At 47.7% G+C, this 26,922-nt stretch overlaps 1 protein-coding gene across 5 annotated transcripts in view; it reads right to left on the bottom strand.

Moving 5' to 3' along the window:
- Nucleotides 1-2,811: 2,811 nt before the first annotated feature.
- Nucleotides 2,812-26,922, bottom strand: part of UBOX5 (U-box domain containing 5) — a 41,496-nt gene continuing 17,385 nt past the window's right edge. For 2 of the 5 annotated variants that reach the window (XM_010351796.2, XM_074406316.1), the window contains exons 2-5: nucleotides 15,733-15,827; nucleotides 13,452-14,652; nucleotides 7,897-8,058; nucleotides 2,812-3,518 (exon numbers count right to left, since the gene is read on the bottom strand). In XM_010351796.2, the coding sequence (XP_010350098.1) occupies nucleotides 3,310-3,518; nucleotides 7,897-8,058; nucleotides 13,452-14,652; nucleotides 15,733-15,786 (1,626 nt within the window). In that variant the 5' untranslated portion in view covers nucleotides 15,787-15,827 and the 3' untranslated portion in view covers nucleotides 2,812-3,309. Of the gene's footprint in view, nucleotides 3,519-7,896; nucleotides 8,059-13,451; nucleotides 14,653-15,732; nucleotides 15,828-20,587; nucleotides 26,911-26,922 lie in introns of those variants that run through there. The other 3 variants (XM_074406317.1, XM_010351797.3, XM_010351798.2) reach the window with 3 other exon arrangements.

Raw genomic sequence — 26,922 nt, 5'->3', positions numbered from 1 at the left:
TGGGGAATGGAAAAGTGCCCAGTTGCTGGGAGGCCTCAAGCTGGGGAGCTATGGGGGAAGCAGGACAGGTGTGGGGCTGAGAGAAGCTACTAAGCCCCACACCCCAGGTGCTCCAGGGCCTGGCAGCCCAGCTGCAGGGAGATGGTACACTCCGAGTAGCTATTCGTCTTCCTGGCCATTTGGTTCATCTACTTCTTTTCCGACACCAACCTCTCTTCCAATTACTCAGGGGCTGAAAAGGCGACTGGAGGGCCAAAGCCCCCTGTGAGTGAGGACAGAGAATGGCCAAAGGCCAGAGCCACCAGGCAAACAACCTTTGTACCTTGGGAAGAGAGATTTGGAGACTGAAGCTGCCTGGGCCCCTCTGTCCCCCAAACTGCAGGGGTGCCATGGCCCTGGCCTCTTGCTTTCAGAGGGCCATTGAGTCAATGTCACAGGAAGGGGAAGAGACCTGTGCCCACAGACCCTCTGGTCATGGAGGGGGAAGAAGGTCTCTGGAGGGCAGCAGGGCCACAGCAAGGCTCTGGGGTCCTGAGTCTTCTCCTTCCGTGGATTTCAACTGTGTGTGTTGATAGCTGCTCTGTGCCTGGGTCCAGTCTCTAGTGAGAAATAAACTGCCTTTGGAGTCACGTGACAGCAAGAGAAATTTTATCCCCATTTTCTAGGGGACAGAAACAGAGCCCAGTGGTGCTTAGCATGTTTCTGGCAAGGGTAGTGAAAAGATCACTTCCTTTTGGGGGAAGCTTTTCAAATAAGAAAAATGAACGCAACTCCTGGACATGGCTCCACCTGGACCTAGGACAGGGCCTGACATTCCAGGGACTCCCAGGCTGGGTTTTCCATCAGAGCAGTCTTGGGGGCAGGAGCCTGTTAGAAATGCACATCCCCAGGGCCTTGCAGGCGGTCTGGATAGTACCTCCAGCACAGCTGCTTAAGGGGAGGCAGCCCAGCCCTCACCTGGGAACGCTGTGCTGACGCTGACTGCACACTGGGGCTCCTGGGTTTGGGTGGACAGGATTCCCCTGGAGAGATGGGCCCCAGCAGCCAGAGTGCACTGTGGGTGTCAAGCTGCTAGTGAGAAGTAGGCTATTCCCTGAGACCATGACAGGTTGAGGGTGGGAATCACCACCCCCCACACTCACCAAGAAATGCTTTTGCTACATGCTGGGGCTTTTTCTTTAATTTGAGCCAGTCTCACTATGTCACCCAGGCTGGAGTGCAGTGGCGCAATCTCGTGTCACTGCAACCTCCGCCTCCCAGGTTCAAATGATTCTCCTGCCTCAGCCTCCCAAGAAGCTGGGAGGCGCCCACCACCACGACCGGCTAATGTGCTGGGGCTTTTCTAAGAACAAAAGTACATGGAAGGGCAACAAAATATTCTGGAGAGGCATAGACAGTGAAAGCCAGGGGCACACAGGAGCCTCGCCAGCCAGGGTGGCAGAGGGCATCCAGGCAGACCCTCAGGTCTCATGTGAGGGCTGAATCGAGGTTAGTGCCACTGGGAAGCAGAGGGAAGCATGTGCCCACCTCTCTGAAGCCACCTTTGTGGACAAATGACATATGAACTCAAGAAAATGCAGGCTTGGCTAGACAGTGGTTCATGACTGCAATTCCAGCACTTTGGGAGGATCACTTGAGCCCAGGAGTTCGAGACCAGTCTGGACAACACAGCAAGACCTTGCCTCTACAAAAGATAAAAAATAAAAAAATTAGCTGGGCAGCGTGGGACGTGCCTATAGCTTCTGCTACCTGGGAGGTTGAGGTGGGAGGATCCCTTAAGCCCAGGAGTTTAAGGCTGCACTGAGTTATGATCACACCACTGCCCTCGAGCATGGGGAACAGAGACGGACCTGGTCTCAAAAAAGAAAGCAGCTGGCCAGGCTCGGTGGTCTATAATCCCAGCACTTTGGAAGGCTGGGGTGGGTGGACTGCCTGAGGTCAGGAGTTCGAAACCAGCCTGGCCAACATCATGGTGAAACCCCATCTCTACTAAAAATACAAAAAATTAGGTGGGCATTGTGGCACACACTTGTAATTCCAGCTACTCCAGAGGCTGAGCAGGAAAATCACCTGAACCCAGGAGGTGGAGGTTGCAGTGAGCCAAGATCGTGCCACTGCACTCCAGCCTGGGCAACACAGCGAGACTCGTGTCTCCAAAAAAACCTAATCCCAAACCTGATCTCTAAAGTCTTCGGTGTGGTCTAGAGCCCTAGCTGGCCTAAAAGGAATGTGCAGTGCACCATGGCTGTTCACAGGGATCTGTGCTAAGCTCAAGGGTAAAATACAGCCTTACAAAGCATCTCCAGGCTGCTCCTTCCCAAACTTACTTAGAAGGGAAGAGGGAAAGGCAGGTGTGTTTTCTCACTGAGGTTCTTCTAATGGCTGGAATCTGATACAGTATCAAGTTGTAGGGATATGGATCTGTTTGGGACTCGATAAAGCTAAATGTTGGACTGAAGAAGAATGCAGCCTGTAAACAAGTATTTTCCTGGAAACCGGCCACATGCAGACAAGCTGTGCTCCCTGTCAGGGAGCAGTTTGAGGATCCAGCTGAGCACGGTTGGCACAGGCAAAGGGAGCTCTCCACCCTCCCACCATGTACATCCACCTGCAAACCTAGGTTCTGAGCCCCCTCGCAGGGGAAAGATCCAAAAACTCGAGTTTGTGTCCTTTCAGGCTGTTGACAGAAATGACAACGTGATGGGTTGCAGTGACTCCATACAGCTGCCCTGTGAGTTCTACTTGTGTGTGTGCAGGTGGTGACAGGAGTGTGATGACACAGACGGGCACTCTACCAGGAGGAAGCCCACAGCAGACGTCAACCATCGCTTTATTAAGGCTGCCAGTCGGGGGCTGAGTCATGCACTCCACAGACACCCCCACCCTCCAAGGTCCACTTTTGGATGACCCTGAAGGCGGAGGCTCCTGAGATCTGAGCCACAGTCCAGGGTGAGCCACCCACCATGCCCTGCTGGATGGGGGTGCACATAAACTGCAGGGGGCCCTCAGTAGGGGTGCTCCTGCCTAGGGTGGGGCTGGTTCCAACAGGCCCTGGGCTCAGGCAGGGTGAGTGGCAGGGAGGCAGGGGACACAGGGACATTCACCCTGCCCTCTGGCCTATGGCTTTGTTGCCCTATTGCCATCACTGCTAAAGCAGTATGCTACACCATGAAGTGATGAACGAGAGCCCCAGGAGGGAGCAGACAGCTCTGTGCCTGGGGCCTGGCCAGACCTCAGGGGTGCTGTGCCCTGCTCCTGTTCCCCTCAGCCCCTCCCAGTGATGGGTCTCCTCCGGTAGAGGCCAGTCACTCAGAAGTGGACCCGCAGCACGTCCTGGCTAGCAACTGGCCGCTGGCAGGTGGTGCACGTCATGGGCAGGGAGTGTTGCTTCTCACCCAGGCAGGGTCGGCACAGGAGGTGGCCGCAGGGCAGCTGGTACACCGGCTCCTTTTTGAAGTAGGGAGAAAACACTCTTTTGCAGGAGGCACACTCGGGGCCCGGGATGCTCCCAGGCTGCTCTGGTAAATCAGGGAGGAAAACAGCCCAGGGTTAGGAAAGCTGCTCCACGGTCCAGGATGGTCTGAGAGGCACAGCCTTCCCACTAGGCCGCTGCAGCAGCTGGTTCATCCCTCCCGAGCCCGCCCCTGGCTGATCTGGGAAGGGAGTGGGAGGTGGAGAGGGAGCCCGGGAACCCAGGAGGCCTTTTCTCTATCATCTTTGACCAAATCTCAGTGCCTCTATGAATGCTTGAAAAGAGCTGGCTTCTGAGAGCAGCAGGCTGGACTGGGCCCTTCCTCCTGGTCTCCCAGCAAGCTGTACTTTCCCTGAGATAGGCAGCCAAGCCTGGAGCAAGGCACAGCTCACTCTAACAATATAAACTGCAAGAAACATGAGATGCAACAAGAAAAGGAAAAGGCAGGCCAGTGGGTGGCTCACGCCTGTAATCCCAGCATTTTGGGAGGTTGAGGCAGGAGGATCACTTGAGGCCAGAAGTTCGAGACTAGCTTGGGCAACATAGTTCAATCCTGTCTCTACAAAAAAGAAAAAGAAAAGGAAAAACAGCACATGGTCCAGTGTACCAGAGTTGGGAAGTGTGAGGGTGGTCAGCAGACAGGGCTGAGGCCTGCAGTGCACCTGCCTCTGGGGCCTGGCTCCTGCTCCTTTCAGCCCTGCAGCCTGCAGCCCCTCACTGCTACTGGCAGCTCTGCTCCCGACCCCTCAATCTCCTCCTGTACTTCCCTGGCCATCTGGGCAGGCTCTCCCTCCTTCCGCAACTCCTGCAGGGCATCCTTGAATGAGGGTCCCAGTGGGCAGCTCTGGCCATGCCCCACTAGGCTGCACCCACGGCTCTTCCTTCCTCGTGGGCCTCTGGAGAGTGACAGGGGATGGGCTTGCCTGTCCTCTTTGCGGTCCCTGTCTCCATTCCTAGCCACTACTCTCTAGAGGACCCCAAAGGAACCTCAAACCAATCTGCTTCAGAAATGTTTCTTAAGCCCCCTTCTCTCTGTCCATTTCATCACCATAATCCAGGCCGCTCAGCACATCTCTTCCTAACTCTTTATACTCTTCTCCAGGCTTATCCTCTCAATCTGTCCTCAAAGCTGCCTCCAATGACCCACCTATGTAACCTGATTACCCCATGCCTCTGCTTTCTACCTCTTAGTGGCTCCCCATCTTTTGGGACAGTGAAGACTCCCTGCATGGCCCACCCAGCCTCCTTACCTCTCTTCACACCAGTCTCACCTTCTAGAGTGCAGCAGCTTCCAATCACTTCTCTGCACACACACTGGCCAGCCCTCAGAGGTGCTGCTGGCCTCCTCACTTTGTGCTTGCTGTTCCCTCTGCCTAGAATGCCCTTATCTGGAGACTTGGCTTAGACCTCACCCATTCCAGGAAGCCTCCCCAGACTGCTCCTTTCCTGTGCATTTAGAGCCCACTCGCACTTCTCAGCCTCCAAGCTAGCATGCCTGCTTCCTCCCCAGGCTTTGCAGGCCTGGAGGGTCAGGACCATGTCCATGTTGCTCATCTGGCCTCAGGGTCTGGTGCAGCACCTCACAGGGCACCTGCTCCATTCACATGTGATAAATGGACCTGCAATCTACACTCAGGCACCAGGAACCAAAGAAGGGAGAGCAGGGGTGCCCTACACAGGGAGCAGAAACTGAAGTGTAGTCTAACAAGCACTCCCTGCCTCCACATCCCTGAGAACTGCAGCCAGGAAAGAGTGGCCTGGCTGTGGGCGTTTTCTTTGGGCCAAACATTAAGCAACATAAAAGTACCAGTGCCTCTCCTGTGCACACAAGCCAAGAATTCCCCAGTGAGTGGAAAGGTGAACCTCTACAGAGAAGGGAAGGAGGGAGAGAGAAGCCAAGGAGGAATGAAGGTGGGGAGGGAGGAGGGAAAGAAGGAAGGGGAGGAAGCGAGGAAAGAGCCACTGACTGCTTTTCAGTGGTTCCCCTTCCATGAGGTTCTGCTAGAGGCTTCAGAGATCTGCCTGACCCACAGTGCACCATGAGAACTTATTTTCCATCAGAGTTTTAAAAAACCACACCTGGCACAACACCACAGAGGCATGCAAGGGCCCCAATTTTTCCCAGCACTGACCAGAAGTCCTATTAAAGGGACTCAGAGGCCTAGAGCCCCGGGGGCAGTTTCAGTGACAGAAAAAAAAAAATCATCAAGAAAAAGACAATTATTGTGCCCTGGGCAGACTGGAAACCCAAGTATATAACTGCAAACTGAGGCGATTAAGAGAGAGGATGAAAAAGAGACCTTGCCTTGAACAGGGTGGGCTAACACGGCCTCCTACAGGAAGAGCTGTGAGAATGAAAAGGGGCCAGCTATGAAGAATGAAAGGACAGCAGGCACAAACAGACTGTCCCTTAAAAAAAAAGACACAGTAAGACCAAGTGTGGTGGCTCACACCTGTAATCCCAGCACTTCAGGAAGCCGAGGCAGGTGGAACACCTGAGGTCAAGAGTTCAAGACCAGCCTGGTCAACATGGCTAAACACGAGGTCAGGAGTTGGAGACCAGCCAGTCTCTACTAAAAATATACACAAAAAAATTAACTGGGCTTGGTGGCGTATGCCTGTAATCCTAGCTACTAGCGGGGGCTGAGGCAGGCGAATTGCTTAAACCCAGAAGGTAGAGGCTGCGGTGAGCCAAGATCATGCCACTGCACTCCAGCCCAGACAACAGAGCAAAACTCTGTCTCAAAAAAAAAAAAAAAAAAAAAAAAAAAAAAAAAAAAAAAAAAAAAAAAGAAAAAGAAAAAGAGGCCGGGCGTGGTGGCTCAAGCCTGTAATCCCAGCACTTTGGGAGGCCGAGGCGGGTGGATCACAAGGTCAAGAGATCAAGACCATCCTGGCCAACATGGTGAAACCCTGTCTCTACTAAAAATATAAAAAAGTAGCTGGGCACGGTGGCACGTGCCTGTAATCCCAGCTACTCGGGAGGCTGAGGCAGGAGAATTGCCTGAACCCAGGAGGCAGAGGTTGCGGTGAGCCGAGATCGCGCCATTGCACTCCAGCCTGGGTAACAAGAGCGAAACTCCGTCTCAAAAAAAAAAAAAAAAAAAAGAAAAAGAAAAGAGAGAGAGATTAGAGAATCCAGGGCCAGAGCTGGTAGAGAAGGCAACTGGCAATGGAAACTGAAGAGGGACCACTGAAGACAGGAGAAAAGATGCAAAACAGCCTGAAAGCCAAGAGAGAAGGCGTTTCGGGCAGCACGGGCTGGCTGGCCACATAACATACTGCCGAAAGGGTAAGCAACCATGAGATCCGAAGTCAGGGAAGTGGAGGCCACTTTATAAGACAGGTTCTTGGGGGTGGTCAGCATAATCAGAGTAGGCAGGAGAGAGACAGGGAAGTGGGGAACTAGAGACAGAAGAGGAAGGCAGCCTGGGGTCCAGACACCAACGGAAGGCACCGGTTTTGTGCAGGCGGGAAAGGAATCAGGTATGTGCCTTATCGTAGGCCCCACCAGGCTCTCTCTCGTAAAAAATGCCTTGCTTTGCGGTCAGTTTATCTTGCTTTGTATCCTAATAGATTCTGGCATACAGTGGGGGCCAAGGTTCATTTTAGGCAAAAACTGGCCCAGAAGCTACCACTGCTCTTTTCTAAGACACATGATGGAAGTGTTAATACAAAGGGGAGAGGAGGAGGATGACAAAACCCAACCCCAAACCCCTCTTCACATTTACGTAAAGTGCTTGTATGTCACACTGGAGACAAACTAAATGAGAAAAAATAACAAAAAAGGCCAGGCATGGTGGCTCATGCCTGTAATCCCAGCACTTTGGGAGGCCAAGGCGGGTGGATCACGAGGTCAGGAGTTCGAGACCAGCCTGGCCAACATAGTGAAACCTTGTCTTTACTAAAAATACAAAAAATTAGCTGGGCATGGTGGTGGGCGCCTGTAATCCCAGCTACTCAGGAGGCTGAGGAAGGAGAATCACTTGAACCCAGGAGGCAGAGGTTGCAGTGAGCCGAGACTGTGCCACTGCACTCCAGCCTGGGAAACTGAGCAAGACTCTATCTCAAAAATAAATAAATAACAACAAAAAAGAGAGCAACAAAAATCCTCAAGAGAGAATAATTAATATTAGATATCACAAAGAAACACAGCAGAGGGTGGCCAAGCCCTACATTCACAGAATTACTAAGGGTTGACTAAAGAAAGCCTTTCTTCTAAGAAGTTTAAGTTCACAGGCAGCCCCTCAATTCCCCCTGGAAAAGGCAAGAGAACAGGCTCTCTCCCAGGCTGGGTGTTGGAACTGAGAGTGAGGCTGGCCAGGCAGGTCCACAGAGCCCCCAGGGACTCAGCCCAGCATCCAGAGACAGAGAACAGACCACCTGTTCCAAGGCTTCAAGGAGATGGCGGGGGCCCATGTTACCCGAGCTGGTGCCAGGCCTCCAGGAAGCGCTGCTCCCTCTTGTGCCAAGGTGCTGGAGCTGTCCCCTGGTCAGCCGTGCCGTAAAGGAGGGCATGGAGCCAAGGGTAGATGCCAAGGCAATTTCCAAGCTTTGTGACAGCTTCTGCTCATGGGACAATGGACCTGTCGAGAGAGGCGCACATCCAGAGACAGGCTCCACAACACAGAACAGCCTCAAGTCCTTCGAGGGCTATAAAAATGGCACCTTCAATCTCACGCATCAATGTAGTGAAACTCCATCCTAATGCTACTTGTGGACCATGACAGAACACCAGGAGGTAAAGCCCTAGGAACACTTGGCAGTTCTTGCCCATTCCACCAGCTTCAGGCTTTTCTCCTCCTGGAGAAACTGCTGGGCAGGCATGGGCCACCTCGTGGCTCAACTGCAGAACTGCACCCTCCTTTTTCATTTTTGAGATGGAGTCTAGGTCTGTTGCCAGGCTGAGTGCAGTGGCTCAATCTCCGCTCACTGCAACCTCTGCCACCCAGATTCAAGCGATTCTCCTGCCTCAGCCTCCTGAGTAGCTGGGATTACAGGTGTGCACCACCACACCCGGCTAATTTTTGTATTTTAGTAGAGATGGGGTTTCACCTTGTTGACCAGAATGGTCACGATTTCCTGACCTTGTGATTCGCCCACCTCGGCCTCTCAAAGTGCTGGGACTACAGGCGTGAACCACCATGCCCAGCCTCCTTTCTAAAGGCCTCCTTGCTGGCCAAGGAAATGACAGGAGCAAGCAAAAGCCGGCTTTGGATTCCTGCTCCCTAACCCCTATTCCCTCCCGATGGCCTTAGTCTTCTCTTTCCCTAACTCCTACCTTCTGGGGACCCCACTACCCCGCAGCAGGGCTCATCTGCATTTTCTAGGTGTTCATGTCCTCTCTCTCCTGTTCAGTAAAACAAAGCAGTTATTACTGAATAGAACTAAGACGCCACACTGACCACACCACAATTTAGGGGACCTTCAGTCTTGGGTCAACAGAAAGCCAAGCCATGGAATGGCTCATGCCTGTAATCCCAGCACTTTGGGAGGCTGAGACGGGCAGATCACCTGAGGTCAGAAGTTTAAGAGCAGCCTAGTCAACATGGCAAAACCCTGTCTCTACTAAAAATATAAAAATTAGCCAAGTGTAGTGGTGCATGCCTGTCATCCCAGCTACTCAGGAGACTGAGGCAGGAAAACTGCTTGAAATCAGGCGGCGGAGGTTGCAGTGAGGTGAGATTGCACCACTGCACTCCATCCTGGGTGACAGAGTGAGACTCTGTTCCCCCCAAAAAAACCATTAACAGGGCCGGACGCAGTGGCTCACACCTGTAATCTCAACACTTTGGGAGGCCAAGGCAGGCAGATAACTTAAGGTCAGAAGTTCAAGACCAGCCTGGTCAACACAGCGAAACCCCATTCCTACTGAAAAACACAAAAAAATTGGCCAGGCACAGTGGCTCACAACTATAATCCCAGCACTTTGAGAGGCCAAGGTGGGAGAATCACGAGGTCAGGAGTTCGAGACCAACCTGGCCAACATGGTGAAACCCCGTCTGTACTAAAAATATAAAAATTAGCCAGGCATGGTGGTAGGCACCTGTAATCCCAGCTACTCAGGAGGCTGAGGCAGGAGAATCACTTGAATCCAGGAGGAGGTTGCAGTGAGCTGAGATCATGCCACTGTAATCTAGCTTGGGCGACAGAGCAAGGCTCTGTCTCAAAAACAAAAAACAAAAAACAAAAAAACGTAGCCGGGGGTGGTGGTGTGCACCTGTAGTCTTAGCTACTCAAGAGGCTGAGGCAGGAGAATTGATTAAATCCCAGCAGCAGAGGTCGCAGTGAGCAGAGATTGCATCACTGCACTCCAGCCTGAGCAACAGAGGGAGATTCTGTCTCCAAAAAAAAAGAAAAGAAAAGAAAACCCATTAACAGGAGGGGCACTGTCCTATTAACAGGTGGTTCATGCCTTCCTGCAATCCCAGCACTTTGGGAGACCAAGGCGAGTGGATCACTTGAGGTCAGGAGTTCGAGACCAGGCTGGCAGAGATGGGGAAACCCTGTCTCTACTAAAAATACAAAATATTAGCCAGGCGTGGTGGCAGGCACCTGTAATCTCAGCTACTTGGGAGGCTGAAGTAAGAGAATCTCTTGAACCTGGAAGAGAGAGGTATCAGTGATCTGAAATCATGCCATTGCACTCCAGCCTGGGTGAAAGAGCAAGACTCTGTTTCAAAACAAAAACAAAAACAAAAACAAAAAACAACCATTAACATTATAAGATTCACAACCAAATGGAGTTTACTCCAGGAATGGAAGAATGGTGCAATATTGCTAGTGCAGAGAAGGCAAAGAAAGGAGAAAAAAAAAAGAATGGTGCAATATTAGAAAATCCATTAACGGATTTTATCACATTAAAAGATCTGAAGGGCTGGGCAGGGTGGCTCACGCCTGTAATCCCAACATTTTGGTAGGCTGATGTGGGTGGAGCACCTGAGGTCAGGATTTCGAGACCAGCCTGACCAACATGGAGAAACCCTGTCTCTACTCAAAATACAAACCTAGCCGGGCATGGTGATGTAATCCCAGCTACTCAAGAGGCTGAGGTGGGAGAATCACTTGAACCTGGGGAGGCGGAGGTTGCAGTGAGCCGAGATTGTGTCATTGCACTGCAACCTGGGCAACAAGAGTGAAACTCTGTCTCAAATAATAATAATAATAGTATCATTTCCACTGATACTAAAAGGCATGAAACAAAGTTTGATTCCCCAGTCCTGGATAAAAATAATAAAATAGAAATCAGTGGCAGAGGAGAGTTTCTGAACCGTCTCCAGGTAAACCCTACCTCCTGATATTCATGCTCTTCGGTATCCTCTCCCCTTGAGTGGGCTGGACTTAGAGTCTTGTTCTAACAAACAGAACACAGTGATCCATTTCTCCACCAGGCAGGAAAGACACTGGTGTTGAGGCTGACATACCTATCAAGGACAACCACTATGATGGTTTCTGGTGCTTTGACGAAACCTCAGGTGATCGGCCCTTTAGCCAGGTGTCTGAGGTTTCATATTGTTGGAGCACTCATTGTGTTCCTGGGGGCTGCAGCTAAGTTTGCTGCAGCTGAAAGAAGAAAGACGGCAAACGCAGATTTCTACAGAAATGATGATTCCATGAAAGATTGTCAGGAGATGAGGAAGGCTGATATCTTTCACAATGTAAAGTGATTTTGGAATATAAAGAATTTCTTGGCCAGGCACAGTGGCTCATGCCTGTAATTCCAGCACTTTGGGAGGCTGAGGTGGGTGGATCACTTGAAGTCAGGACTTTGAGACCAGCCTGGCCAACACAATGAAACCCTGTGTCTACCAAAATTACAAAAATTATGCCAGCAGAGGTGGTTCACACCTGTAATCCCAGCTACGCAGGAGGTTGAGGGAGGAGAATTGCTTGAGCCTAGGAGGCGGAGGTTGCAGTGAGCCAACATCATGCCACTGCACTCCAGCCTGGGTGACAGAGTGAGACTCCATCTCATAAAAATACAAAAATTAGCCAGGCATGGTGGCATGCACCAGTAGTCCCAGCTACTCCAGAAGCTGAGGCAAAATTGCTTGAATCTGGGAGGCAGAGGTTGAAGTGAGCCGAGATCATGCCACTGCACTGCAGCCTGGGTGACACAGCAAGACTCCATTTCAAAAAAAAGAGGAAAGAAAAAGAATTTCTGAGTTGAATTACACAGAAGTTTGTCATCAAGCTGTGCTCTCAAACTAAGAAATATGAAGATAGAGGCCAAAAATATTATTTATCTTGATATTATAAATAAGCAGTTAACAAATACCTTGAGAAAAATTAGAATACAGTAGAAGTGAGGAGTGTGACTTTGAAGATTAGATTCTAAAAGACGTTTTTCCCTCGTCTGCACTCTCTCTGGAACACACAACTGCCACACATGCACTGCCCTACGGAGAGACCCATGTGGCAAGGAACAAAGAGAAGCCTAGGGCCAACAGCCAACCAGCAAGTGAGGCCTCCGTCCAACAATGCATCAGGAGCTGAATCTTGCAACAATTACGTGGGTGAGACTAGAAGTAAATGCCTTCCCTAGTCGATCCTTGAGATGACCACAGCCCCAGCTACCAGTTTGACAGCAGCCCTGGAAGACCCTGAAGCAGAGAATCCAGACAAGTTATGCTGGGATTTGTGATCCACAGAAGTTATGAGAAAATGAATGTTTGTTGTTTTAAACCAGTAAGTTTTGGGGTAATTTGTTACCTAGCAATAGAGAACCAATACTTCTCTAACATGGCAAAAACATCTATCTCAGCCTAAGAGCCAACATCCAGCTTATGATAAGGCATTCACACTGAACACGTTCAGCTGCAGAGGTCACCCAGTGAACCAGGGCTGCTCACCTCAGGAGAGAGCAGCATCACCAGCCCCAGAAATCACTGGCAATGCCCCAGGAAGAGGTAGGAAGCCAGGATTCCTAAATCTCATATTCAAGAATATTGCAGACTGGGCGCGGTGGCTCATGCCTGTAATCCCAGCACTTTGGGAGGTCAAGGTGGGTGGATCACCTGAGGTCAGGAGTTTGAGACCAGCCTGACCAACATGGTGAAACCCTGTCTCTACTAAAAATACAAAATTAGCCAGGTATGGTGGCGCATGCCTGTAATGCCAGCTACTCAGGAGGCTGAGGCAAGAGAATTGCTTGAACCCAGGAGGCGGAGGTTGAGGTGAGCAGAGAATGCGCCATTACGCTCCAGCCTGAGTAACAAGAGAGAAACTCCTTCTCAAAAAAAAAAAAGAAAGAAAAAGAATGTTGTAATTTTACCTGTGGATCCCACCAAATGCAACAAGGAAGAAAAACAGAAAGAAAAAAAAACACACACAAAGAGAATGTTGCAATTTGTCCACACATTTACATAGTATACTTTCTTCAGTGTGGCTTTTCTCTTCAGTAACTCTCTCCTGAAAAGAACGCCCACAAGCGTCGTCCCTTTTTCCTTTTCTGTGTACTCAAGGCACATCTGGTGAGGGGAGCACAGAGGACCTCCATGCAATATATCCTTGTACCTCTGTGAAGGTTAGAAACAACACCCAGAGGAGCCCACTGGCACATGAATAACACAAAGAAGGTACCAGAGGACATGCTCTGCTTTGAGGAACTGGTATCTCTCCTCCCAGAAGCTCTGACCAGAGGCTTTAAGCCCAGGAAAAAGTGTTGACCAGGCCAAGGCACATAAAGGGAGCACAAGGAAGGCCAAAGTGCCCATGGAACCATCACCAGCAGAGGAGTGAAACATGCAGACTGAAGCCTTGGAACAGACAAGAACACACAGAACTCCTCCAAGGCTCCACGTTGTCCCTGGTCTGAAGACAATGCAGAGGGGCTCCACAATGGGAAACAGGAAGGAGGCAGCACAGGCACAGCCTCAGGAATGTAAGGTGGCCAAGCACAAAGCAAAGGGTAGCAGAGCCGAGTGCCCCCAGGAAGGAGATGGATGAGCCTGGCCGCGGACACAAGATGCTGAATTACCTGTCGAGCAGTCCATGTGTGTCAGGCTCGGCTCACTGGTGGCTTTCATTTTCTTAGCAGTGTGCTCTGAGGTAGTGGGTAGAACCAGAGGGCTTGTGGCAGAAAAATAGGAGGCATTTATACCAAGGTTACTGTCTGGGACACGTTCAGCCTGCTCTATCTTCCTTTTCCGACAGGGCAGAACAATGGAGGAAGGGGTCACTGCCAATGCCGTCTGTGCTCTCCCAAGCAGGTGGCAGCCGGGGATGGAGTGCTGGAGCAGAAAATGGTCAATCCGGGCCTTCAGGGAGGGGTGAGGCAGGGGCTGAGAGTGTGGAGTAAAAGCTACTCCTGTGAATGGGTCACTGGGCACTCGGCCCCATGTGGCTTCGCTGCGGTTACACTTCTCTAGCGTGCTCTGGTCGATAACCTTGCCTGAGGGCAGCAGCATGGGACAAGGCATGATCTCCAGGGTGATGGGATCCAGGAACTCCTCAGGCACATCCTGAATGCTCTCGGCCAGCTTCTGCAGGCTGGAGGGGGCCTGCTGGCTCTCAGACTGGTCCCCTGGGTCACAGTCACTTTCCATGGGCAAGGCTGGGGCCTGCAGAGCCACGTCCTGAGGGAGGCTCTCCGAGGCGACCAGCAGGACGCTGTCTATCACCTCCTGGGAGCAGGTCTTGGCTGGCTGACCCCATACTTCCAACCGCTTGATACAAGGGACACCACCACCTGTCATATGGGTAATACAGATCCTTAGATGGGCCACGTGGCTAAGGGAAAGAGCCCCTTTATTCCAGAGCTCCTGGGCCACAACAGCAGGGGAGGGGAGTGTGGCTTCCATTGGGCCAAAAGGGGGCCTGGCCTTGAAGCCCCTGTGGCTAAACACCACTTGGCTCTGGTTTTTCAGTAAGACTTTGCCTACCAAGGTGAACGTCTCCTTATCTGGGACAGATGGCTCGGCTGGGCCCGGCGTCCGGCACTGAGGCGTACTCCAAGACACTCTGCTAGAAGAGGCAGATGTGTACATTTCCAGTCCCGTGATGTTCTGACCTCCCCCAGCTGTGAGGTCTATGTTAATCCTACAGATTTCCACGTTAAAGGGAAATGAAACTGTCACACAGACTGGTGGCTTAATGAAATACTCTGTTCTGAAACCATGACTTCTCTTTGTGAGATCTTCAGAGATGAGATTTTCTACTTCATAACCATCAGCTGATATCTAGATTTAATAAAAAACATGAGACACAATGATCCAAATGAAGACAGCTTGTCACTTGTAAGAAAACTCTTAAGCCTGAGGTTCCTCATTTTAAAATTTCCTCTATTAAACTGAATTGTCCCAGATTATTTTGCAGGCACCCAATATCAGATCAAAGGCCAAGGGCAACCATGTCCCCAAGTATTCCCCAATCTTAATATGAGCAAACTGAGCTGGGTATGGTGGCATACACCTGTAGTCCCAGCCACTTGGAAGGCTGAGGCAAGAGGCTCCCATTAGCCCAGGCATTAGTTAGGCTTGGGCAACACAGCAAGACCCTGTATCCCCACAGCCCCCGCCCCCAAAAAAGCAAGCAACAAAATCCTGCCCAATCCAACCAAAACTCTCTTCAAAACAATATCCGGGGAGAGAATGGCGGGGAGGAGAAAGTATTTCTACCTTTGCCATGACTTTGACATGACGTGAAATTGATCATCAAAGAATAAAGAGTACAATTATTAAAATAAGTATTAATATTCTTTTTTTTTTTTTTGAGACAGAGTCTCACTCCGTCACCAGGCGCCAGGCTGGAGTGTAGTGGCGTGACCTCAGCTCACTACAATCTCCGCCTCCCAAGTTCAAGCAATTATCCTGCCTCAGCCTCCCGAGTACCTGGGACTATAGGCGCACGTCACCACGCCCAGCTAATTTTTTTGTATATTTTGGTAGAGACAGGGTTTTACCATGTTGGCCAGGATGGTCTTGATCTCTTGACCTCATGATTTGCCCGCCTTGGCCTCCCAAAGTGCTGGGATTACAGGTGTGAGCTACTGCGCCCGGCCAAGATTCTTCATTTAAAAAAAAAAAAGTACCGTGGAGAACCCTGCACAAAATGCGTCACAGCTCACCTCATCATGGCGCTGCGTGTGATTCTAGAGGCAAGCCTGCCCCATGCTTACCTAAATACGATCTGATGGAATCTAAAGTCACGAGGGCAAAAGTGCAGTAAGCCTGAATAAAATCCACACACACAAGGCAGGAAATGATGAAACACATGACAAAGATATCATATATTTATGTGCATATATTTGTTTTGTTTACCTTGTTGCAGTGAATTCTTGGTCTGAACTGTGGAAGGCAAAGATTTATTACCATCTTTGTGGCCGAGAGGAAAGCTTCCAAGCATCAGAAGCAGCCTTAAATAAGAAATAAAACTAAGTATTAGAAAATTTTAAATTCAATTCTAAACTTTCAGAAGTTGATTTCTAAGAGAATCAAACAAGATAGCAACAAAAACTTTAACACATACACTGTCACAGTTCTATACTCAATTTCCTTATATCCTATACATGACCTTGGGGAAAAAAATCAGTCACTAAAAAATTATAGAGAAGATTTCTATGGCAGGCTCAACAGGATGGCAAAGACTGCCAGTTCTCGGGCCAACAGCTGTCCCAAAGACCCAACAGAGGCAAGGCCCATTGCTGTGCTGGGGGTCCCCATAGAAAGGGAGTAGCAAAAGTTGCTGAGCTCAGAGAAAGGACAGAGTGCTCAGAACGGAAAGGGTCACAAAAAATAATTATAGTGGTGGTAAGCATCTTTGTCATTTAACACTTATCAATGCAATTATGTTTTCTTATTAAAATGAAAACAATGAGTCAAAAACATCATTACTGAGAAATAGAAAATTTATTAGAAGCCAGGTGTGGTGGCTCGCACCTGTAATCCCAACACTGTGGGAGGCTAAGGTGGTAGAATCGCTTGAGCCCAGAAGTTCCAGACCAGCCTGGGAAACATAGTCGGTCTTACTGTAGAGACCCCATCTCTACAACAAAAAGTTGTAGAGGGGTCTTGCTATGTTTGATTTGCACCTGTAGTCACAACTATTTGGGAAACTGAGGTGCAAAAATCACTTGAGCTCAGGAAGAGTTCAGGACTGCAATGAGCTATGATCACACCGCTGCATTCCAGCCTGGGTGACAGAATGAGACCCTGTCTCAAAGGAAAAAAAGAAAAGAAGAAAAAAAGAAGGGAAGAACAGAAGGAAGGAAGGGAGTTGGGGAGGGGCAGAAAGAAAGAAAAGAAAGAGAAAGAGGAAGGAAGGGAGGGAGGAAAAAGAGGGAGAGAGGAAAGAAAAAAAGAGAGGGAGGAAAAGAGAAAATATTAGGGTTGGAAAGCACCTTAAAAGGACATCTAGCTGGGCACAGTGGCTCACGCCTGTAATCCCAGCACTTTGGAAGGCCAAGGCAGGTGGATCACCTGAGGTCGGGAGTTCGAGACTAGCCTGGCCAACATGGTAAAACACCATCTCTACTAAAAATACAAAAAGCAGGTGAATGTGGTGGCGGGTGCCTGTAATCCCAGCTACTTGGGAGACTGAGGCAGGAGAATTGCTTGAACCCAGGAGGTGAAGGTTGCAGTGAGCTGAGATTACACCACTGCACTCTAGCTAGCCTGGGTGACAGGAGCAAAACTCCGTCTCACAGAAAAAAAAAGGCAGCTTATGCGAGTAGTCATTTTAATGGCCAATTCCAATGGCTTTTGGAAACTCTGTAGAGAAGCAGGGGAGCCACTGGAAAACACCCCTCCCAGTGGCAGATTTCTCCAGTGGATCTTAACTCATTGGTGAGGCCAGTCAGTCATTTATGCTTTTTCCCCTGACAGTCATGGCCATGAAAAATCACGTTAGCCCAACAGGGATAGGGACACCCTCTGAGCCCCTTTTGTTGTCATAATCAGTAGGGGCCACTGGCAGGGGCCAGGTGCACTGAGCATCCTGCAGCGTTTCAGTGGAGAGTTGCTGCATGGTGAAGGTCTGTCATGGGACTTGCAAATGTCTATTATCTTAGCCCTTAACTCAGTTTTACATATAAACACGAAGTATTTTTAAACATGGTTTTCATATATGCTAAATTTCCTGGGATGAAAGCTTTCATGTAGGCCATAGGAAGGTCATATTTTGTTTTGTTCAGACTTTTTTACTAAGAGGTGCCCACCATTTCCGAAAATCACATCACTGAGAGCAAAGCTTTCCACCTTGGTCAGTCTGCATTTGTAGCAGTGTACATTCCACATGCTCCTGCATGATGGTAAAAGCTTCTGAACACATCTTTATGTCTTCCAGTACGGTCACACCCAAACATTTACACGAGAACAAATTTTATTATTGTACCCAAAAATTTTTCCTTTACAGTACTGTTAGGGCCATGTGTGTGTGTGTGTGTGTACCTATGCACATTGTTTTTTACAAATAATATACATAAGTAGGCTTTACTATTTGGCTTTAAGCTCATCATGACAGAAGAAACATGAATCTCATGGAGTGGAGAGCCCCTGGCCTAAAGCCTCCTGTTCTTTGTGAGCCTGTGTTGAAACTCCTAGTGCTTTCCACTTTGAGGCACACACACCACTGCTCTGCCAGAGAATTTTAGAATCTGGCCTGGACTAAAGTTTCTACAATTCCTTTCTCAAAGATTATATTAACTGTGTCTCCAGGCTTCTGACACCTTTCTTGTTCTCCACAATAAGTAAAAATGAATGAAGTATCTGATGCGTTACATCTGCAAATATCCTCGGAACCCCTGTAGTTACCTCTTTTTGGCCAGGACACCAGAACTCATTTAGAGCAGCATTTCCCCCAGCTTCCCTGCCCACCTAGTGCAGCAGCTTCGTGTTGGTTTTAAATGTAAAATTAAGCCATTCACTTAAATTGAATATAGAACCATTAAAATAAATATATAGCTTAACCAAGGAAATAAAACATTCCTCCTTTGAAAAGCAAGCCTAGGATGCCAAAGGAAAGCACAATACGCTACTGACATAAGATGATGATACTAGAAACAGGCATAGGCAGAACTGCACTGGCCCCAGGCAAATGGTTGAGGCTAGGGGACTCCCTGGTTGAGAAGGTTTTCTTTTCACTGCCCCAGGCAGTTCCCTCCTCCCCTCTTGGCCCTGACAGAGGCAAGAAAAAACAAAGCCAGACAGAGTGGCTCTCACACCCATAATCTGAACACTTTGGGGGCTAAGGTGAGAGGATCACTTGAGGCCAGGAGTTTGAGGTCAGCCCAGGGAACACAGTAAGACACCATCTTTACAAAAAAAAAATTTAAAAATGAATTAGGTGTGGTGGCACACACCTCTAGTCCTAGCCACCTGGGAGGTGGAAGCAAGAGGATCACTTGAGGCCAGGAGTGCAAGGTTACATACAGTGAGCTATGACGGCGCTACTGTACTGCAGCCTAGGTGACAAAGTGAGACCCTGTCTCAAAAAATAAAATAGAGTCCTTCTAGACTTAAATGAGGCTATTATGCTCTATGATATAGAAATGCGGAACCTTGACTGCCCTTTCCAACAGGCATTACACCAGACCTGAAATTAAGGAAAATCTTGGGTCTGCCCTTAGCTACTTCTTCCCACCTCTGTGTGAAAGTAAGTCAGCCTTCTGTTCAAGCATCTCAGCTCATGAGGCTTCTCCACCTGCCTCAGGGGCTGCCAACTGCCCCAGTCAACTACAAAAGCATATGGACCTAACCCTGACCAGAAACAGACTACCTGCTCTCCACAGCACTCATCAAAATATAAGTTGAGTGAACATTTACAGAAGAGTGTTCAGTCCAACACTATTACATTCTCCTTAGTGCTGGCCTAAGTAGCTTCTGCCTCTTGCCTGGCAGTCCTTGTGGCTGCTGCAAATCTTATCCCACATCACTAGATGACAGATTTTTTAGCAGTTTTGATCCTCACCAGTTGCAAAAATAAATGTAACACATTGATAAAAATTCAGTGGCTGACTTATGAAGATTCATAGGACACCAGGGTAGCAGGACACATCAGGTGAGAACCATAATTTTAATCTCTAAAATATACCACTCCATTGAGCTGACCCTCAGACCAGTGCACGGGCCTATCCTCATGTTCATCCCAGCCACAACCATCACCATCCTCACCACCCCCTGCAAATACTCTTCACCAAGCTGCTCACTGGCACTGTGTGGTCCTTTAGCAAGGAACTTCAATAAGAAACAGCTCTACAAAGTCAGTTACTGTTTTGTTTGGTGGACAAAATGGTCACCATCTATTCTACATGGCAGCCTCTCTTTGAGACCTGTAGAAAATTTTCAATTTGGTCTCAGCACTAGAAGAGTTGTTTTTCCCAAGCAACTTAATATTTTGTGGTGTGAACATGGATTATATTCCTTCTTGACTCAGGCTGCTGGAAAGCTCCGAATAAAATCTGTGGCCCATCCCTGACATTTCTCCCTGCCTGAATTATTTGTTATACAATACAGTATAACATAAAAGCTAGCTTAAAATGATTTTGAACAATGTGGGGTATAAATAGGCTGGGCAAAGGGGCTCACACCTGTGATCCTAGTACTCTGGGAGACCAAGGCAGGAGGACTGCTTGAGGCCAGAAGTTTGAGACCAGTCTGGGCAACAAAGTGAGATGCCGTCTCTATAAAAAATTTTAAAAATGTTATCTGGGCATGGTGGCATGTGCCCATAGTCCCAGCTACTCAGGAGTATGGCTTGAGCCCAGGAGTTTGATGCTACTTTTGCGAGACATTTACGTTGTTTACACCTATTTTTTTTTTTTTTTAAAGACAGGGTCTCACTATGTTGTCCAGGATAGAGTCCAGTGGCTATTCACAGGTGCCATCACAGGTCACCGCAGCCTCAAATTCCTGAGTTCAAGCAATCCTCCTACCTGAGTGCCTCAAGTACCCAAGAACCTGGGACTACAGGTATAGGTCATCAAACCCAACTTGTTTGTGAATTTTTACTACTACTACATTAAGATAAAATCTTGGCCGGGCGTGGTGGCTCACACCTGTAATCCCAGCACTTTGGGAGGTTGAGGTGGGTGGATCACCTGAGGTCAGGAGTTCAAGACCAGCCTAGAAATCCCGCCTCTACTAAAAATACAAATTAGCCAGGCATGGTGGCATGCACCTCTGATCCCAGCTACTTGGAAGGCTGAGGCAGGAGAATCGCTTGAACCCAGGAGGCGGAGGTTGTGGTGAGCTGAGATTGTGCCAATGCACTCCAGCCTGGGCAGTAAGATCGCAACCCTGCCTCAAAAAAAAAAAAAAAAAAAAAAAAAAAAAAAAGGATAAAATCTTAAGTAGATTTTTTGTCATTTTTTTTTCCTTTAGTCTTAGTACAATTTTGACTTTTTAACTTAAGGGGTCCTACATGTTTCTACTTAAGGTTGCTATTTATGAAAGGTTCTTCTTACCCCCTTAATTTTTCTAGCTAGTCCCTGCTATATAGAAAAGCTTTTTCACTTTGGTATCTTTATTGTATTTTCTTATTAACTCTTACTGATTTTAACACATTTTCAGTTTGTTTTCTTGTTTTTCTTTCTTTTTTTTTTACAACCCTATTATCTAGATAACAATGAGAATTCCTTCCTCAAAATGGTAACTCTTATTTCTCATTTTACTGCATTAACTAGAGCTTCTGGAATTACACGTAACAGTAAAAGAGTTGCCATCCTCGTTTATGCCCATTAGAAAATACATCTTTGAACATTATGCTGATTGTTAGGCTGAAATATCATCTTCATGTTAATAAAGCATTCTAATTTTCACAGTTTTGAAAGTCAGGCATATGCTCTGAATTCTGATTTTTCTCTATACGTTCTCTTTTATTATTTATCTTATCTGACAGACTAATGGGATACATTAACACATTTTTCTAATTTTAAACCACCCTTTTTATTCCCAGGAGAGATTCTATTTGGTTGTGGCAGATTGTTCTTTAAATGTACTATACTACTGAATTTGTTTTGCTCATATTTAATTTTAGATGGGATATTATTACACATTGGTGGAACATTTGCAAGCTCTGTGCTAGGCACTGGAGTATAGAGATAAAAATGAAATAGCGCCGGGCGCGGTGGCTCAAGCCTGTAATCCCAGCACTTTGGGAGGCCGAGGCGGGTGGATCATGAGGTCAAGAGATTGAGACCATCCTGGTCAACATGGTGAAACCCCGTCTCTACTAAAAATACAAAAATGTAGCTGAGCATGGTGGCGCGTGCCTGTAATCCCAGCTACTCAGGATGCTGAGGCAGGAGAATTGCCTGAACCCAGAAGGCAGAGGTTGCGGTGAGCCGAGATCGTGCCGTTGCACTCCAGCCTGGGTAACAAGAGCGAAACTCCGTCTCAAAAAAAAAAAAAAAGTAATTCAGGCAGACACATGTATTTTAAAGACTAGGCTCAAACAGGTTACAGAGGGAAAAAAAAGAAGAAAAGATTACCTGTCAAATAAGAGAAAAGCATTTCACCTCAAAGAGTGGGTGGAATACCAATGCACTGAGCAATTTCATAAATTGGGCACTTCAGCTTTTAAGGAAGTGCAATACTTCTTATAATTTCTAAATTGAGTTACCTGTCCATCCATGAAAAAAGTTTGACTCATGTGCCTTTTTCTTAGAACTGGTTAAAATAAAAGACAGCTGTCCCAGCCCATCCTACATAGTTACACACCAGTGAGAGGTGTGCAAAAAGACCACAGCACAGGTGGGGTCCCCAAAGAAGCCTGCAGTTTTATAGCACATGGAGGCAAGTCACTCTCCAAGGGCTTAACATGTGCAAGGCACTGTGCTAGACACAAACAGACAGTTTTTACTATTTATTTATTTTGAGATGGAGTTTCGCTCTTGTTGCCCAGATTGGAGTGCAATGGTGTGATCTCGGTGCACTGCAACCTCTGCCTCCCAAGTTCAAGCAATTTTCCTGCCTCAGCCTTCTGAGTAGGTGTGATTACAGGGACTTAGCACCACACCCAGCTAATTTTTTTGTATTTTTAATAGAGACAGGGTTTCACCATGTTGGCCAGGCTGGTCTTGAACTCCTGACCTCAGGTGATCCATCTACTTCGGCCTCCCGAAGTGCTAAAATTAAAGGGTAAGCCACTGCGCCAGCCTACGGAGTCTTGCTGTGTCACCCTGGCTGGAGTGCAATGGCACAATCTCGGTTCATTGCAACCTCTCGCTCCCAGATTAAAGTGATTCTCCTGCCTCAGACTCCTGAGTAGCTGGAATTACAGGCATGTATCATCATACCCAGCTAAATTTTTTATTTTTAGTAGAGACAGCATTTCACCATGTTGGCCAGGCTAGTCTTGAACTCTTGATCTTGTGATCTGTCCACCTCAGCCTCCCAAAGGGCTGGGACTACAGGTGTGAGCCACCGTGCCTGCCTCAGTTTTTACTTTTTTTTTTTTTTTTTTTGAGACAGGGTGTTATTCTGTTGCCCAGGCTGGAGTACAATGGTGCAATCTGGACTCACAGCAACCTCCACTTCCCAGGCTCAAGCGATTTTCCTGCCTCAACCTCCCAACTAGGTGGGATTACAGGTGCACACCACCACATTCAGCTAATTTTTTTTTTTCTTTTTTGAGATAGAGTCTTGCTCTATCACCCAGGCTCCCAGACTGAAGTGCAATGGTGGAATCTCAGCTCACTGCAACCTCTGCCTCCCAGGTTCAAGCAATTTTCCTGTCTCAGCCTCCGCAGTAGCTGGGATTACAGGCACACACCACCACGCCTGGCTAATTTTTGTATTTTTAGCAGAGACGGATTTCACCATGTTGGCCAGGCTGATCTCAAACTCCTAATCCCAAGTGATCTGCCCACCTCAGCCTCCCAGAGTGCTGGGATTACAGGTGTGAGCCACCATGTCTGCTGAATCATCTGTATTTCTAAACACTCATAATGAACAATTCATAAAAGAAATTTTAAAAACAATTACATCTACAATAGCATAAAAAAGAATAAAATAATTAGGACTGAATTTAACATCTGGGTACAGTGGCTTACACCTGTAATCCCAGCACTTTGGAAGGCTGAGGTGGGAGGATCACTTGAGGCCAGGAGTGTTTCAGACCAGCCCTGACAGCAGAAGGAGACTGCATCTCTACCAAAAATAGAAAAATTAGCCAGCAATGGTGGCGTACACCTGGAGTATCAGCTACTTGGGAGGCTGAGGCTGGAGCACTGCTTAAGTCCAGGATTTGAGGCTGCAGTGAACTACAATCACATCACTGCACTCCAGCCTAGGTGACAGAGTGAGACCCTTATCAAACAAAACAAATCAAAACAAAACAAAAAACTAAGATGTAAGATTTATACACTGAAAACTATAAAACATTGCTGAAAGAATTAAAAATCTAAATAAATTGAAAGATATACCATAATTACGGATTAGAAGACTTAATATTGTTAAGATGGCAACATTCCCCAAAGCAAACAACAGATTCAACACTGTCCCTATTAAAAGCCCAATGGCTTTTCTTGCAGAAATGAGCAAGCTGATCCTAAAATTCGTATGGAAGTGCAAAGACCATGAGTAGCCAAAACAACATTGAAAAATAACAAAGTTGGAAGACTCATATTTCCCAATTGTGTGGTACTGGCCTAAGAACAGATGAATGGAATAGAAATGAAAATCAATAAATAACCCCCCGCATGTATGGTCAATTGATTTGACACAGATGCCAAAACAATTCAATGGGGAAAGAATATTCCCTTCAACAAATGATGCTGGGACAACTAGATATCCACATGCAAAAGAATGAAGTTGGACTGTTCCCTCATGCTACATATAAAAATTAACTCAATGTGGATCAAAGACCTAAATATAAAGAGTTCAAACTATCAGAAGACATAGGGGTAAATCTCCCTGACCTTCGATTTGGCAATGGTTTCTCAGATATGATACCAAAAGCACAAGCAACAAAAGAAAAATAATAAAGTAGACTTCCACAAAATTAAAAACAAAAAGTGAAGATAACTCACAGAATGAGAGAAACTATTTGCAAATCACACATATCGCATCTGTTCTCTATATTATGTTACTAATATACCTAAAAAATCTCCTTGTTTGTGCTCTAATACAACCAAACCTAAATCCTACTGGACTTCCTAATACAACACGTAGCATGTTTCCTTCCCATCTGAGCTACTTGCTATGAAAACCATTCTGCCTAAGCATCAGACTTGGGAACCACTGGCCCAACATGTGCTTATGAATGCTATTCTTCTAAGTCCAATTTTAAGAAGAAAATTATGAGGGTAGGGGGAGTTTATGCAAGACAAGCAGAAATGTGGAAGAGGGAGCTAAGAGAAATATATTAAGTTCACCAACTGTGAAATGGCTCTTTAAAGCAAGAAGAATCAGCAACTAAGGACAATCAACCACATCTAAACAAGAATAAGAATTTTAATTTTAAAGTACGTGAAAAGATGTGTTGGAGGAAAAAATCCTGAAATGTAAGTGAAGCTATGAGAATATAAGTGAAGCTGAGGGCTTTTTTTTTTTTTTTTTTTTGACAGGGTCTTACTCTGTCAACCAGGTGGGGGAGTGCAGTGGCACAATCATGGCTCACTGCAGCCTCGACCTCCCAAGCTAAAGTGATCCTCCCTCCTAAGCCTCCCAAGTAGTTGGGACTAAAGGTGTGCATCACCATGCCCAGCTAATTTTATTTTTAGTAGAGATGGAGTTTTGCCATGTTGCCGGTCTGGAACTCCTGGCTTCAAGAGATCAGCCTGCCTCAGCCTCCCAAAGTGCTAGGACTATAGTCGAGTCACCACACTTGGCCTTTGCTTGGCCATTTTTTTTTTTTTTTTTTTTTTTTTTGGTTAGGGTCTTGGTCTGTGACCCAGGCTAAAGTACAGGAGTGCCACCTCAGCTCACTGCAGCCTCAACCTCCCAGGCTCAATATCCTCTCACCCCAGGGTCCTGAGTAGCTAGGACTAATGGGACACACCATCACCCCTGACTAATTTTGCTTGTTTTTTGTAGAGGCAAGGTCTCACTATGTTACCCAGACTGATCTCAAACTCCTGGACTCGAGCAATCTTCTCACCTTGGCCTCCCAGAGTGCTGAGATAACAGGCGTGAGAGCCACCATATCCAGCATGAGGTTCTTATTTTAAAACAAGGTATAGACCAGGTATGGAGGCTCATGCCTGTAATCCCAACACTTTGCGAGGCTGAGGTAGGTGGATCACTTGAGGTCAGGAGTGTGAGACCAGCCTGGACAACATGGTGAAACCCCATCTTTACCACAAAATAGAAAAATTAGCTGGGTGTAGTGGTCCACACCTGTAGTTCCAGCTATTCTGGAGGATGAGGTGGGAGAATCCCTTGAACCTGGGAGGTGAAGGTTGCAGTGAGCCAAGATCACGCCACTGCACTCCAGCCTGGGCAAGAGTGAGATTGTCTCAAAAAAAAAAAAGCATGGTATATTAAAAACACTTTTTAAAAACTGGCTTTGGCCAGGAGTAGTGGCTCACGCCTATAATCCCAGTACTTTGGGAGGACAAGGTAGGCAGATTACTTGAGGCCAGGAGTTTGAGACCAGCCTGGCCAAGCTGGTGAAACCCCATCTCAACCAAAAATGCAAAAATAAACTGCACGTGGTGGTGGGTGCCTGTAATCCCAGCTACTCAGGTGGCTGAGGCAGAACTGCCTAAACCTGGGAGACAAAGCTTGCAGTGAGCCGAGATCGCACCACTGCACTCCAACCTGGGCGACAGAGGGAGACTCCATCTCAATAAAAAGGCCTGTCGTGATGGCTCATGCCTGTAACCCCAGCACTTTGGGAGGCTGAGGCAGGCAGATCACCTCAGGTCAGGAGTTAGAGACCAGCCTGGCCAACATGGAGAAACCCCATCTCTACTAAAAATACAAAAATTAGCCAGGCATGGTGGTGCGTGCCTGTAGTCCCAGCTACTTGGGAGGCTGAGGCAGGAGAATTGCTTGAACCTGGGAGGCAGAAGTTGCCACGAGTCGAGACCATGCCACTGCACTCCAGCCTGGGTGACAGAGTGAGATTCTGTCTCAAAAACAAAAACAAAAACAAAACAACAACTGACTTAAAAAATTAAATAATAATGGCCGGGCGCGGTGGCTCAAGCCTGTAATCCCAGCACTTTGGGAGGCCGAGGCGGGTGGATCACGAGGTCGAGAGATCGAGACCATCTTGGTCAACATGGTGAAACCCCGTCTCTACTAAAAATACAAAAAAACTAGCTGGGCGTGGTGGCGCGTGCCTGTAATCCCAGCTACTTAGGAGGCTGAGGCAGGAGAATTGCCTGAGCCCAGGAGGCGGAGGTTGCGGTGAGCCGAGATTGTGCCATTGCACTCCAGCCTGGGTAACAAGAGCGAAACTCTGTCTCAAAAAAAAAAAAAAAAAAAAAAAATTAAATAATAAAAATATATGTAAGTGGGGGGGTCTCCAGAAAAGAATAAAATTTTTAAAAATTGGCTTTACAC

The sequence above is a fragment of the Saimiri boliviensis genome, chromosome 9 (genome assembly GCF_048565385.1).
Source record: "Saimiri boliviensis isolate mSaiBol1 chromosome 9, mSaiBol1.pri, whole genome shotgun sequence".
In the NCBI taxonomy this organism is placed as follows: Eukaryota; Metazoa; Chordata; class Mammalia; order Primates; family Cebidae; genus Saimiri; species Saimiri boliviensis.
The sequence above is the reverse complement of the archived record's forward strand: the minus strand, read 5'-3'. Positions and strand labels throughout refer to the sequence as shown.